Consider the following 15981-nt stretch of genomic DNA (forward strand, 5'->3'; position numbering starts at 1 on the left):
ATGTTTGTTTGGGGTGATTAACACTCATTGGACTTAAAGAAAGAATAAACTAAAATTGACACACATTAAAATAAAACTCCTGTCTTGTCAATACGGCCTTTCAGCACTTCGAAAAGGATTTAAAGGCTGTGTTTTACCAACCGGACATAATCCGTAACTCTCTAACCTGGAGAACAAAATTCAGCCAGAATGAAAGGCCGTAAATGTGCCTCGCTGAGAAGTAGACCACTCAGTAACCTGATAAATGGACGAGAAGTAGACCACTCAACAATCTGATTGGTCCCCTAACCAATGACTGAACAACTTATGTAAAGACCATCGATGGGTAGGAACATAATCCGTAACTTTCTAACCGGGCGTAGACCTGATGTCAACATGATAGAAGCTGGAGAAGGTTCCAGTAAGGCAGACATACAGTTTGTGGGGCCTAGGGTCAATATCAACAATTGGATGGCTACTCCCCTTCCTACCCGTATGGAGTCTTGGTAGTGGGCTTTGATTTTTCTTTCTTGTTTTTGGATTATTCCAGGGTTGTAATCCAGTTTTGTTTTATATTCAGCAAAGTGTGAAATTCTGTTACCCCGTATTTTAATAAAGTGAAAGTTTTTTTTCTTTTTATTTTGTTTTAACTTTGTTTTCTTCTTTTCTCTTTCTGAACAGTTCTTTCCATACTGGTTCTAATGACATGGCATGCACAACGGATCTTCAACTCAGTCTAAAAAATCAATCTAATTCCGAACTAATTGTACAAGAGGTCGATTATGATGATGAATCGGAATACGATGAGGATGAAGCCTTCTAAGAGATAAACAGAGAGTTCAGCCTATTTGAAGAGAAATCCAAGCCCAACCTAAATGACGCAGAAGCCATCAATTTAGGGGATGCAGATGATATCCGAGAAACTAAAATAAGCATCCACATTGCACCAAATATCAGGGATGAACTAATCAAAACATTTATTGAATTCAAAGACATTTTTTCATGGTCGTACGATGACATGCCGGGATTAAGCACTGATTTAGTGGTTCATAAATTGCCTACTGACCCGGCATGCCTTCCCGTCAAGCAGAAATTGAGGAAGTTCAAAACAGACATGAGTGTGAAGATTAAAGAGGAAGTAACCAAGCAGCTACAAGCAAAGGTTATTCGGGTCACTCAATATCCTGATTGGTTGGCTAATGTGGTGCCTGTGACGAAGAAAGATGGGAAGATCAGGGTGTGTGTCGATTACCACAATCTGAACAGGACAAGCCCAAAGGATAACTTTCCATTACCCAACATCCATATTTTGATCGATAATTGTGCCGAACGTGAGATCGGGTCTTTTGTGGATTGTTACGCTAGGTATCATCAGTTTCTGATGGATAAAGAAGACGCGGAAAAGACGTTGTTCATTACGTTGTAGGGGACTTATTGCTACCGGGTAATGCCATTTGGTTTGAAGAATGCTAGGGCAACATACATCAGAGCAATGACTACTGTGTTTCATGACATGATACAAAAGGAGATTGAGGTATACGTGGACGATGTGATCATAAAGTCCAAGCATCAGGAAGACCACGTAACAGACCTGAGGAAGCTGTCTACTTCCAGCCCTGATGAACAGATTGAACAAATTTTAACCAATGACGAAAGATTAAAATTTTTGACATTTGTTGGCTATTTTTGCAAAAGGGGAGGTTGGACCCGATGAGGGTTGCCTACGTATCTCACATCCTGTGAGAATCAAACCGGCGTAGTTCGGGCCACAACAATAAACTAATTATGACAACAAGACTTGTTTAAACAAATTACACTAAAAAGACATTTTTTTTCATTTTCACAAAATTTTGGCAGAGTTCGCTGGTAACTCAGAATTATCTCTCTACACTGCTATTTTTTTTTTTTTTTTTTCAATATTCCAGTATTTCCGGTCAGCATGCAAGTCTGCAGCAAATAAATGCGTAAAACAAACAGGATGCGGCAGGATGGTCTTTTTTCATTTCAGGTTGCTTGTCCTAGACGAACCCAACCCCTGTGTTGAGTCCCCTAAGTTAAGTGCACATGATGAAAATAAGCGTTCCTACTAGAGATCCGACATGAGGTTTTGTTATACTAGGTTTATCCTGGGTGTTTGTTCTAGACATGGCTTACCCGAGCGAACAACTCGAGCCGAGGATGGGAATTGCGTATCGGTAACCAAAAGATCATCCGGTTTTGCAGCTCCTCCGAATCTTTGTTCTATTTTGGGATATGACACTAACAGAAAGAAGTCACGACCAGCGTGCACTCCTCAAGAAAGAGAAGAGAGGGATTTCGTAGCAGTTTATATATACAGTTCAGATAATATCAAAGCGGTAAGAGCAACATTTTGCACATTTAGGCTAAAACATATAATAAAATCAGATAATAAATAAAGCCAACTAATAACAATTATTCTAAGCTCGAATTTTTGAACCCTGAACCAGAGATTCTGGGTTCCGTCCCCAGCAGAGTCGCCAGAGCTGTCACACCTCCTTTTTCACCCGTGTCGCCGCAAAGGGGTGCGAAAGGGAGTTTTTTCAATTAAAGGACAATCGAAACGGGATTTTATTTAAAGATTCAGAGTCGCCACTTGGGAGATTTGTGGTGTCCCAAGTCACCGGTTGAATCCCGAATCGAGGAAAAGAATGACTCTGTTTAACAGTCTGCGCACCAGAAATCCGGATAAGGAATTCTATTAACTTGGGAGAAGGTGTTAGGCATTCCCAAGTTCCGTGGTTCTAGCACGGTCGCTCAATTGTCATATTCGACTTGATTATCTGATTTTATACAATTATGAACCTACATGCAAATTTTAACTGTTTACTGCTTTTGTTATAATTTATTCAAAAAATTGCAACGTCGTGAGAATGCATCTCGAATTGCGCCACATAAATGTACCCGCAATTTTCGATACGTTCCGACTTCGTTGAGATTCGGATTTGGGTCACATAAATGTGCACCCTGGTTTTTGAAAATAACTTTATTAAAATATCGCCCTTAAAAGCCACTATACATTTTTAACTTTGCGCAGCCATAGAAAATTCACTAAATGGTACACCTTGATTTCTAAAGGATTAAAGTTAATTAAGTGAGGGCTATAATTGTTGGCCTGGCTAATATGGCACATCTCAAACCAATTGAAAGAGTCTAATTAATTATGGTGAGCTTAAAGGAATTCTAATTATTTTTAGGCTAATGTTCAAACTAACTTAATAACTATTGGGTTTGTGTTAAATTGAAGCTAAGCGTTCAACTGAAATGGCATTGGGCTGGCAGCTGGCCCAAATGAGTTGCAAGGCTATACATTCCTTATTTCATAATGGCCTTATGGATTAAACAATTATCGAAACGGCTCATTAACAGAATAATTCAGAACCAATATCAGCACAACCAAACAAATGTTATATGACATCATTCAAAATCTCAAGTTCGTTCGCCTCTGTTTTCGTCGCTTTAGACATAAGCTTTTTGGTAACAATAATCAATTAGTATTCAAGCATGAAGAAATGGGTTGCTATATTTCCTTTTAATGGATTTTGTTTCCCGGACTCCTGAAAAGAACTTGGTATAGACATAAAAAACAATAGAGTGTACCCTTTGTCAATTAGCAGTAAACAATAAATCACAAACAAATTTCAATCAGTCACCAAGGTGGAGCCATAATAGGAATCAAACTTCCAACTAATCCAGAAGGCCAACAAAACTTTATAACAATTGAGTTCTACCTTAAGATTACCAACAAACAGATACGCTAACCAATGGCTGAATTAATTAGACTCTTTAGGGTTCTCATTGAACAGATTGATAAAAAAAAGTTATTGAAATCAGTAGCCTGGAGAATGGAGGCCGTAAAAATATTTTTAAGCTGTCTACTGGAACCATGTGTTTTACCTTAATTAATTAGACTCTTTCAATTGGTTTGAGATGTGCCATATTAGCCAGGCCAACAATTATAGCCCTCACTTAATTAACTTTAATCCTTTAGAAATCAAGGTGTACCATTTAGTGAATTTTCCATGGCTGCGCAAAGTTAAAAATGTATAGTGGCTTTTAAGGGCGATATTTATGTGACCCAAATCCGAATCTCAACGAAGTCGGAACGTATAGAAAATTGCGGGCACATTTATGTGGCGCAATTCGAGATGCATTCTCACGACGTTGCAATTTTTTGAATAAATAATAACAAAAGCGGTAAATAGTTAAAATTTGCACGTAGGTTCATAATTGTATAAAATCAGATAATCAAGCCGAATATGACAATTGAGCGACCGTGCTAGAACCACAGAACTCGGGAATGCCTAACACCTTCTCCCGGGTTAACATAATTCCTTATCCGGATATCTGGTGCACAGACTGTTAAACAGAGTCATTCTTTTCCTCGATTCGGGATTCAACCGGTGACTTGGGACACCACAAATCTCCCAAGTGGCGACTCTGAATCTTTAAATAAAATCCCGTTTCGATTGTCCTTTAATTGGAAAAACTACCTTCCGCGCTCCTTTGCGGCGGCGCGAGTGAAAAATAAGGTGTGACAGTAGCAAAGAGATTGGTGAGACCTATCCAGCCTCCACAAAGTCTCCGAAGACGTAATTGATCTATCACCGGTCTGTGACATTGTTTGGCTGAAAAAGCGGCACGTGACCTCGCCATTTGTGAAAGGACAAGAGTAAAGGTTTCAATTTAGCAATGAGAGAACAAAATTGCACGACAGAGAAGAATGGGAGTGAGACTTTTCCTAACTCTGTAGCCTCTATGGGATAAATACAGACGTCTCCGTACCGATCCCTCAGACTCTACTAAGCTTGTCTGTGAATTGTGAGACCTATGTAACCTAGAGCTCTGATACCAACTTGTCACGACCCGGATTTCCCACCCTCGGGAGTCGTGATGGCATCTACTAGTGAAAGCTAGGCAAGCCAACCAATTGAACTATCTACCTTATTTCCATTTTTAACCCGATAACGGTTAAGAGCCAACAATTAGATACCAATAGAATTGAATAAGCGGAAGACTGCATTGTAGAGATTTAATAATACTGCTAATAGCAAACCATAACAAATCTACCCAAGACTGGTGTCACAACTTCACAGACTGTCTAGGAGTACTACAAATAAAGGTCTGAAATAAATAAATACAATACTGTCTCTGGAAATACATGAAAGAAACAGGAATAGTAGACAGAAGGAGACGCGCCAAAGCCTGCAGACGCCTGCAAGACTACCTCAGATCTCCTGATGAACAAGAAAACAACAATCTCACTGCGGTCCGAAGTCTACAACACTGAGATCTGCACAAAAGAGTGCAGAGTGTAGTATCAGCACAACCGACCCCATGTGCTGGTAAGTGCCTAGCCTAACCTCGGCGAAGTAGTGACGAGGCTAGGACCAGACTACCAAATAAACCTGTGCAATATAGCGTACAAAAATAATAGGAAGCAGATAACAATGATGGCAACAATGAGCAACCAGTGATGTAAATAGCAGGCCATAAGAACACCATAAATGTTTCTCAACAAATAATAGATACAAGTGCAATCAATTCATCAAGTCTTTCAAATATAAATCTTTCGCCTATAAATCCTTCAAGTAATAATCTCCAAGATAATATGCTTTTCAATGAATATATATCGAATATATTTCCTTTAAATAAAATATCTTCCAAATAAGCATCTTTTGAATATAATTCTTTCGAGTAAATGTCACCTTGTGACGCCTCATTCACTTAACATAAAGTAGAGTACAACTTCCAACCCAATTAGGAAATCAATAAGAAAATATGAAGTTATTTTTAGAAATCATTTGATAAAGAAGATACCCTTTTCAATTAAAGTATAATATCGAATGAACCCTTCACCTTTAATACGAGAAATCAATAAATCAAAACATAGTAGAAATTCCTTTTTTTTTGTAAAGTACAACCTCAAACAGTTTAAGGAAAATTTAGTTGAGAAATCAATTGAGCTAAAAAAATGTAACAATTGTTGAAATTTGGAGTATTGAACATATATAAAAAAAAGTAAAAATAGAATATCAAGAGAATTATAAAGGAATCAAAATCCAATCACTAACAAGAATAAGGGAAACAAAAACATATTTCACTTTCTTTTCACATCTCGTGGTAGGCGTACCACCCGCTCCCATTTCATTATGTCTTGTGGTAGGCGTACCACCCGCTCCCATTTCATTATATCTTGTGGTAGGCGTACCACCCGCTCCCATTTCATTATATATCTTGTGGTAGGCGTACCACCCGCTCCCATTTCATTATATATCTTGTGGTAGGCGTACCACCCGCTCCCATTTTATTATATATCTTGTGGTAGGCATACCACCCGCTCCCATTTCATTATATATCTTGTGGTAGGCGTACCACCCGCTCCCAGTTACAAGCCAACAATAATCACAAGGAATCGCGGCAAGGGAACAAGAGCAATATAACAACTTTCTGGCAAGGGAATAATAATATTTCAACAACATCCCGGCAAGGGAACAATACTATCAAAACAAACATCCTAGCAAGGGAACAATGGTGATAATAACATATGAAGCGCAATAAACCACAACGGAGTCATAACAATTATAATACAAGACTCACAGACATGCTTGACACCAACGTATAGATACTCGTCACCATGCCTATACATCGTACTCTACAATTAACATGTAGCAATTAAGACACAACTCCTAATCCCTCAAGCTAAGGTTAGACCAAACACTTACCTCGCTTTGCAACCAATTCAAAATTCCAACAAGCCTTTACCTCGCGAATTCGTGCCCGAAATTCTCAAATCTAGTCATAAACAATTCGATTCAGTCAATAAAAAATATAGGAATTAATTTCATATGAAATTCTACATTTTCCATTAAAAATCCGAAATTGCACTAAATATTTGCCCGTGGGGCCCACGTCTCGGAACTCGACAAAAATTACGGAATATGAAACCTCATCCATCCACGAGTCTAACCATACCAAAATTACTAAATTTCGATAACATTTCGACCCTCAAATCCTCAAATCTATCCGAGAGAGTTTTCAAACTCTTCCAACTAAATTCATAGATTTAATACCAAAACTAGTAATAGATTCGGGTAATCTAACCAAAATTAAGTTAAGAACACTTACCCCGTTGTTTTCTCTTAAAATCTCCCGAAAATTGCCTCTTTCCGAGCTCCAATTTGACAAAAATGAAAAATGGGGAAATAAACATTCTGTCCGGAATTCGGGGGACTGTTCACGCGTTTTTACTGTTCACGGGGTACTGTACACGGTACTGTTCACTAGTACTATACACGATACTGTTTATGGGGTACTGTACACGGTACTGTTCATGGGGTACTGTACACTGTACTATTCATGGGGTACTGTACACGTACTGTTCATGGGGTACTGTACACGGTATTGTTCACATGCTGTAAAAGAAAATTCAGCAGCCTTTTTATATCCGTTAACCTTTCAAAATCCACCCGAGGCCCTCGGAACCTCAACAAATTACACCAACAAGTCCTAAAACATAATACAGACTTAGTCGAAATCTCAAATCGCATCAAACAATGCTAAAATCGTGAATCACACCTCCATTCAAGCCTAATGAAGCTAAGAACATCCAACTTCTATATTCGATGCAAAAACCTATCAAATCAAGTCTGATTGACTTCAAATTTTGCACACAAGTCATAAATGATATAACAAAGCTAGGAAAATTTTTAGAACTAGATTCCGATCCCGATATCAAAAAGTCAACTCTCTGGTCAAACCTAAGAAATCTTTAACCTTAGATTTCTAGATTACATTAAATGGCGATAACTTAATCTAGGGACCTCCAAATTCTATTTCGGGCATATGACCAAGTCCCAAATTACGATACGGAACTACCGGAATGGTCAAAACTTTTATCCGGGTTCGTTTGCTCAAAATATTGATCGAAGTCAACTTAGTTGAGTTTTAAAGCTCTAGTTCACAATTTTATCCATTTTTCACATAAAAACCTTTCGGAAAATTATACGGACTGCGCGCGCAAGTCAAGGAATTATTGATACCTCTTTTAAGGTCTTAAAAATACCGAGATGATTATTTAATTTAAAGATGACATTTTGGGTCATCACAAAAATAGGGGTAGTTTTTTTCCAAAGTATGACGGTAGGGGTATGGATAGCCCAATAGTATCGAAGGGTACATGTAAATAATAGTTGAAAGTAGAGGGGTATATTTGGCCCTTTACCGAAAAAAGGGTAGTAGTAAATGGAAAAATAGAGAGGCAATTTTTTTGGTATCTTTCTTTACGGCAAAGGGTCAAATATATCCTTGTACTACGAAAAAGGTCTAGATATACCATTCGTTATACTTTGGGTCCAAATATATTTTTGCCGTAATACTATTGGTTCAAATATACCCTTCTTTTGTTAAGTTTTTCCAAGGTGCAATCCTACGTGGGAAATTTTAGTGGTGGAAAAAAATAGAAGGGAGGGGTAAAATGAGTTAGGGGCACTGAGGTGGAAAGCCATATAGCATTCACCTCATCAAATGTCAGCGCCACGTTTGATTGGATGTTCACTTTGGACATACTTAATGGAAAAGAGATATATTTGAACCAATAATATAATGACAGAGATATATATAGACTCAAAGTATAACGAGGGGTACATTTAAACCTTTTCTAATAGTAATGCTGTATATTTGGCTCTTTTCCGCTTTCTTTATCCATGGAAATGATAGCACTTAAAAAACATAGGTTTACATGCTATCATTGTCACGCCTGGTCGCTAATTAAATGGTACATTTCATCATCCCCATTTCTTGGTTCAAAGTTCTCTCAATTTCTGAAAGCAATATCAGAACAACCCCACATTTCTTGTGGTCCTATACTTATTGCTAGATAGTCCAAACCCCTTCCCCTGGTCAGCCTATTTAGGGCTTGTGAATGAGGGTTGAAAATGGTAGAGAGCATTTGTAAAGGCGGCATGCATATATAGAAAAGATTAAAGAGAGAGTTAGTGCCTTGCAAAGAGGATTCTTACAGTTGTGGAAAAGGACTATCACCATTTCAAGAATACTCTCACTATGAAGAAGACGAAAGATCATATTGACATGAATATAATATAAAAAAAAACAAAGAAAATTGTAAGTGCGTTGAGATGGATGAAATCTATATGTCCACTCTTAACCAGCAATCTCATATTTAAATTTTGAGAATGGAGAAAAAAATTCTGATAGTAAATTAATGGGTCATACATGACATGAATTTGAATTAATCTAGTCTATTTAAACCAAAAATGGATAAGAATAGAGCAGATAGACAAAAAAGAGACTCATTGGCTAGGGTTTCAAAGGGAGTTCTCAGTTCTCTTGAACATAAGTACAAGCACAAAGCCAATTTCCATTGACTAAAAATGAATAAGATGTGGGGTGTGGGGTGTGGGAAGGTGAGGAGGCATGTGGTTGGAGATGCTAAACCTCTAAGTTATTTGTCTCCAAACATCTAAATCCATCTTTATCACTTTTGGAGACGGAGTCAAAATTTGAAACTTATTAATTTGAATCATAATCTTTTTAAGTTATTGCGTTCTAAATTAATAATTTAATATATTCAATAAACTTTTTAAAAAAAATTACGTAAATATTTAGATCAAAGTTACTAGGTTTGGCCGAACCGGTAACGAGCAAACTGGCTCCACCCTGATCACTTTCTAAACTCACAATGAGATATATGGACTTAATTAGGCACGAAGTCATGTTGATAGAAAGAGATAGTACGGAGAATGAAGAAAAAGGTGGTGGGGGGAGAGGAGGGGGGGGAGAGATGGGGTGAGTGGGGAAAAGATAGGGTTCTCTTTTTAGTGAAAGCGACATGGTCTGAGAACCCTAGGTCAAAAGTTGCATAAGCAAGCATCTACAGGCTTCTTCACTCCCTTACTAGTAATATATAGGCTTGAGGTTTAATTCATTCAAATTGTGGTTTAATAATGGTATCCCCTCAAATGAAATAATTGTCCTTGTCGAGGTTAGACAATGTTGCGTATTAGTTTCAAACGCAGTCTCCCATTATTCTCTTCTCCTTTACAGTCGAGATTCAAAGGCAGAAAAGTAGCACGCAAGCTGTTATTAATTTACTTAATTTGATTAAGACTTTGCCAATAAAATGATGAAGTTTTTCTTGTTTTCTTTTTATTTATCGACTCTTTTTTTAAAAAATTTAATTAATAACAAAAATTAAATACAAAGGAGAGGGACATAAAACCAATACCTCCCGAGGTAAATACAAATTCCAATTAAATATCGATTCTTTTTTGATATATATATATATATATATATATAACATACTATACTGATGCTGTAAAAATTCTTTGCACTGTCAGCAGTGGCGAAGTCAAATTAGTCATAATTGGGTAGTCAATTGACCACCCTTTAGTAAAAAATTACACTATATATATAAATAAAATATTATATTTTAGAAGTATATAACACATATTGACTGTCGGAATTTTTTTTTTACTTGTTTCAAATTTGACCACGCTCCCAAAATTTCTAGCTTTGCTATTGAGTGCTTGTATGCATAATTTAAATTCATTTTTGAATGTGTGGAGGACAAAGAAGGGTGACTGGTCTGGGTCGTGGAAATCAGGTGGGAGAGAGAATGGTATTTGTCTCTGTGTCAGCTGATATCACGTGAAGAGCCATAATAAGAGGTCCTTCGTACCCATTCACTTCCCAAAAATACCGGCATTACTACAAATATAGTACTATCGTTTGCTTTCTCTATCCCCATCTTTGCTATTTCCTTTCCCTTTCCAACTTCTTTGCTTTAGAATTGTAAAGATGGAGGGAATTGTGTATGGTTCTTTGTATCTGTAAAATTTTTCCTCCAAACACCATGCCTGTCTTTCTCAAGCTCCAGTTGTAGCTAGCTGCATAGCTTAATGCTTAGGCACGCGCGCGCACACACACTAGAGATCTGCAATCTATGTGTATATATATATATATATATTCATAAGGCACTCACATATCAAAAACCACATAGACATTGTATAGATATAGCGAGAGCTGTCGTTCTCAAGCAGAAAAAATGATATGATTTCATCAGCATGTGGTCAACCAAATAGTTCAAGCGTAGTCTTTGCTTCCTCTTTCTAGAGCCTTATAAGGACATAGAACTTGGAAAATAAAAGACAAAGAAATTAAAACCAAATCTAGCTACTTAACCGAATGATGATGTCTCTCTCAGTAGTCTTAATTAATACTCTTGTTTTCCTTGTAGCTACAGCTTTGCTTTTGGTTAAGTAGCCAAATCAAAAGATGTTTTAACTGTGTTTTATCCGTCTTTCTCAAGATCTAGCTTAGTCCCACCACATAGCTCCCTCAAGCTACAGCTGCAAAATATATACTCTCTCTATATATATAACAAATGTATCCGCCAAGCAATAGCTGCAACTACAGCCCCATTTTCAACATCCCTTCTCCTTGTATGCAATATGGAGACGAACTATTCTTCCAATATTATCATGACGATTACCTTCAAGAGCAACAAGTACCGTTGATAGAAGATCAGAGTCTTGACATCTTAGCTGAGAGCACTGAGACTGTTACTAATAACAAAGAAACCGTCATCAATTCTGATCATAGTGTAAAAGTTTATAACATAGAAACTGTTACAAACAGTCAGGGTTTGGGAGGAAATGAAGAAAAAAGAGTAGAAGGCCGCGAAAACAAAAGAGATGATATGAGCGGCACCATTAGTATCATTCATGGACGGAAAAACAAGAAATGTTCCCATAAAGATCGACATAGCAAGATTAGCACTGCTCGTGGCCTTAGAGATCGAAGGATGAGACTTTCCCTTGATGCAGCTCGCAAGTTTTTCAGTTTACAAGACATGTTGGGGTTCGATAAGGCAAGTAAAACTGTAGAATGGTTGCTTACCAAATCGGAGTCTGAAATCGAAGAGCTAGCTAAAGGCAATAAAGAAGGAGAATCCCTTCCTAAACAAAGCTGCAGTACTACCAATGGAATTGGTGCAATTAGTACTGCAATATCCTCTATTTCTGAGTGTGAGGTTATATCAGGAACTGATGAATCTTCTTCTATTACTGATAAAAAGAAGCTGGAAACTGCTAAAGGACCGTTGAAAAAGAAGGGTAAAACTGCTCGTAGAGCTACATTTGATCCTCTTATTACAAGGGAATCGAGGAATCAAGCAAGGGTTAGGGCTAGAGAGCGAACAAAACTAAAGAAAAGCCTTAGTAAATCCAAAGCCATGACTCATGAGAACAGTGCTGATGACTGTAATTTGGTGGTTAATTTTGGAGATTGGAGTCAATTTAGCATCTTCAACTATCAGCAAAATGCAGTTGGAATTTCCCATGATCAGGTTGGTTCAATAATTAAACAACATGATTAATATAGTTAAATAGATGATTAATTGTTCGCATAATTTCACCACCAGCTTCTGATTATGTGGTTGTTGTCTTTGTTTTTTATTTATTTCTCCTACAGCAGCAATTTACAGACTTCCAATTTTGTGGTAATAAGCTGTGGGAAGTCTAGGGCAAGGAAATTTTTTCAGGCACAGAAACCTTCTTCAAATTTGTGCTACTCGGCCAGAAGAACGTTGTTTGATTCTCTGTTTGGTAATGTAAAATAATTTGTACTTCATTTGTTCTCTTTGTGAAAATCTCTCTAGTCTGTACATAGCGCTATGTCTTTTTATTTTAATTGTTAATAAAACCACCACATAGTATTGATGGAGCTTAGCTTATTGAAACAAAGATCAATATATAAAAAACGTTGTAAAACATTAGGCCAAAACCCCAAGGGGTCAAATTTAATTTGGAAGAAATGAGAGAAACTCAATTTTTTATAGTCTAGCCATTCCTAAGGGCTTTTGTATATATAGATGGAATGGAACATATCCTTGATCCTCCCTAGGTTTGAATCAGTGTGCAGATATAACAATTTTGCGATTCTCATTTTCCATAAGCAGTACGACTCACAGATCCTTTATTCTTGATAAAATAAATAATTTTAATCATGTAAAACATAGATATGTGCACAATGGAATAAATAATGTCAATCTGGCATGATGATGATAATGTCGATATCTCCGACCCCATCTTTGTTTGAGTTTGAGGTGTAGTTGTTGATGCACAATATTACTTTGTTCACTCTTTAAGCATTTGTAGTTATGCAATTTTGTGTATGCACTAGGTCTATGAAGTTTATAAAAAGAAGTAAAAATATTTGTCTATTTGTCTTGTGTTTGTGTTGGTGTACTCTCATTTTCGTGCGATACATTTTTCAATAGCTATGGTTTAACAGAACTGTTATATGCATATTCCTGGCCACAAATTTTCGAAACACAACCTACTAATTCATTTTCTTTGTTTTAGGTCCAATTTAACGTGCTGGGTAAAACCTAGCTAATTCGAAAAGTTTATAAGACATGCATTTAATCCTGAACAAATCTGGACCACTTAAAGGGGCAAAGAAACTAATGTAGGAGCTTAAATGATCATTACTGATATCAAAATAGTAGCTTGAATTTATGGTTTTGATATGATGCTAATCAGGAAGATTTTGTATCATCATCAGTTGTTTTTGCCCTTCAAATGGCATATCAAAACACCAGAAAAGGTGGCAGATCTTATACAGCTGCTAGTATTGCTTAGTTTCTTTACTCCTTATGACTAAATTCACTTGCTCTAGTTCGTGCAAACTGTAAATGATTACCCCTATATCCAGCAATTAAACTTTTAATTAGTGAAAGGACAATTTCGATTTGGTCAATCTAATTAATGTGGGATTAAGGGTCATGAATATGGCAGCCTTTTGTCTACCACTTCATTTCAATCAGTCCTTCTACTGATTTAATGTATTAAGCCTAGCTAGGATGAATGCTAGGCTAAACCAACCCAAAAGTATGCTTAGCAAAGTGTGATATTATTCGCTTTGGGTCAACTCATACATTTTTTCCTAAAAGGTCTCACATCATTAAGAGATCTCTACACCTTATATGTAGGCTTCCAATCTTTTTAACTACCAATGTGGTACTTCGTTCGCACAACCAACAATTTTCCCTTCAACTAAGTTTCACGTGACCTACCTTCAAGATTCACTGTGTTCCACCTACGTATACATAGCCAGAGTATTAATGGCAATTGAAGCCTGCAACTAGCTTCTTCTTGTGTATGAGTCTCCTAGCTCATAAGGGTAAGAAACCGAGCCCCGTACCATCACTCAGTCATCACTATACTCATTCTGTCAAACCTAGGCTTTAATACCAGTTGTTGAGCTAAACCAATTCAAAGATACTCTTAACATAGTGTGATATTAATTTTCCGCTTTGAGCCAAGCCCTAACGGCTTTTCCCAAAAGGCCGCACACTATTAAGAAATGATACACCTTATATGTAGGCTCCCAATCTTTTCTGCAACCAATATGAGACTTTATTCGCATACCCAACACAAATATATAAACGTCCTTGTTCTACTTGAGCATTTCTCAGCTAGCATTACTTTCTGAAATTAGTGAAAACTTGACAGAAGGTAACCAAATTCCTCCCTTTTACAATAAGTTGCTTCCGAAGGTCGAAAAGTGGATAATGTTTGTTATATTGAGGATGATTTACGAGGTTTACATTCGTAGTATTTGGTATTGTTTGCAAAATGTGATATTGTTTGCTTTATGTCAAGTCCGTACGTTTTTTTCTAAAAGATTTTGTACCATTAAGAGATCCTTACGTCTTATATGTAGGCTCCTAATATTTTCAGAGATCAACGTGAGACTTTATTTGTACACTCAATAGCCTCCCCCTCGAGCTAAGTTCCACGTGGCTCATCATCACTACGATCCACGGGTCTCCCCTTCGTCTCCAAGCTCGTAAAGGAAAGTAAACCGAGCTCGCCACCATCACTCAGTCATCACAATATTCGTCGTGCCGAACTTGGGCTTTAATACAAATTGTTGGGCTAAATCATTCCAAAAATATTCTTAATATAGTGTGATATTGTCCGCTTTAAGTCTAGCCCGCACGATTTTTCTCAAAAGGTAGCACAATATTAAAAAATCTCTAACCTTATACGTAGGCCCCTTATCTTTTCTGGTACCAATACGAGACTTTGTAAGCGCACACAACACATAGAGATATAAACGGTCCTTGTTCTACTCTGAGCATTTCTGAGGTAGCATTACTTTCTGATATAAACGGTCCTTGTTGACAGAAGGTAACAAAATTCCTCCCTTTGCAATAATTTGCTTCCGAAGGTCGAAAAGTGGATAATGTTTGTTATATTGAGGATGATTTACGAGGTTTACATTCGTAGTATTTGATAATCTTACTGAGGAGTCACATCTGAGTGACACCAGTGTCCTACCTAATACAGAGTAATCAAAATGAAAAGATGTTGCTATTGTCAACACATTAATCGTTTAACCACTTCATGATGTTTCAAATATATGTATTTAATTTGAAACATGACTGTATTTTCATATTTTCTTCTTAATATTTTCATATGTTCAAAGATATATTAGTAAAAATAGCACGGTATAACCAGTTTTCGGACTGGTCTTTCAAAAATAGCCAGCGTTTACGAAGTCAATAAAAAATAGCCACTATTTTGCTGCAACAGAGACCGGTCCAGCATAATATACTGGAGTTCCAGCAAGTACAATTATCCAGTATAATATACTAGAGACTGGAGCACCGGTGCTCCAAACTCCAGTATATTATACTGGATAATTGTACTTGCTGGAACTCCAGTATATTATGCTGGAATTCTAGTGTACTTATGCTGGAACTCCATCATATTATGCTGGAGTTCCAGCATACTTATCCTGGAACTCCAGTATAAAATGCTGGAGTTCAATCATACTTATACTAGAACTCCAGTATTTGAACAGTGTTTTCGGTCAAATTTATCTTTACATGAAAAGTGGCTAAATTTCGATTATTTTTGAAACTAGGCTATTTTTGAACGATCAGTTGTAAAT

General features: G+C 37.0%; 1 protein-coding gene across 2 annotated transcripts; it reads left to right on the forward strand.

Annotated features, from left to right (window-relative positions):
• Positions 1–10712: 10712 nt before the first annotated feature.
• On the forward strand, positions 10713–13139 carry LOC107822169 (uncharacterized). 2 transcript variants are annotated; one of them, XM_016648675.2, is made up of 2 exons: positions 10713–12364; positions 12493–13139. In XM_016648675.2, the coding sequence occupies exons 1-2, from the start codon at positions 11402–11404 to the stop codon at positions 12538–12540; spliced, it is 1011 nt and encodes a 336-aa protein (XP_016504161.1). In that variant the 5' UTR covers positions 10713–11401; the 3' UTR covers positions 12541–13139. The 2 variants fall into 2 exon arrangements, with proteins under 2 accessions (XP_016504161.1, XP_016504160.1); XM_016648674.2 differs by having other exon boundaries at positions 10717–12364; positions 12490–13131.
• Positions 13140–15981: the final 2842 nt, after the last annotated feature.

Source organism: Nicotiana tabacum, chromosome 8 (genome assembly GCF_000715075.1).
Source record: "Nicotiana tabacum cultivar K326 chromosome 8, ASM71507v2, whole genome shotgun sequence".
In the NCBI taxonomy this organism is placed as follows: domain Eukaryota; kingdom Viridiplantae; phylum Streptophyta; class Magnoliopsida; order Solanales; family Solanaceae; genus Nicotiana; species Nicotiana tabacum.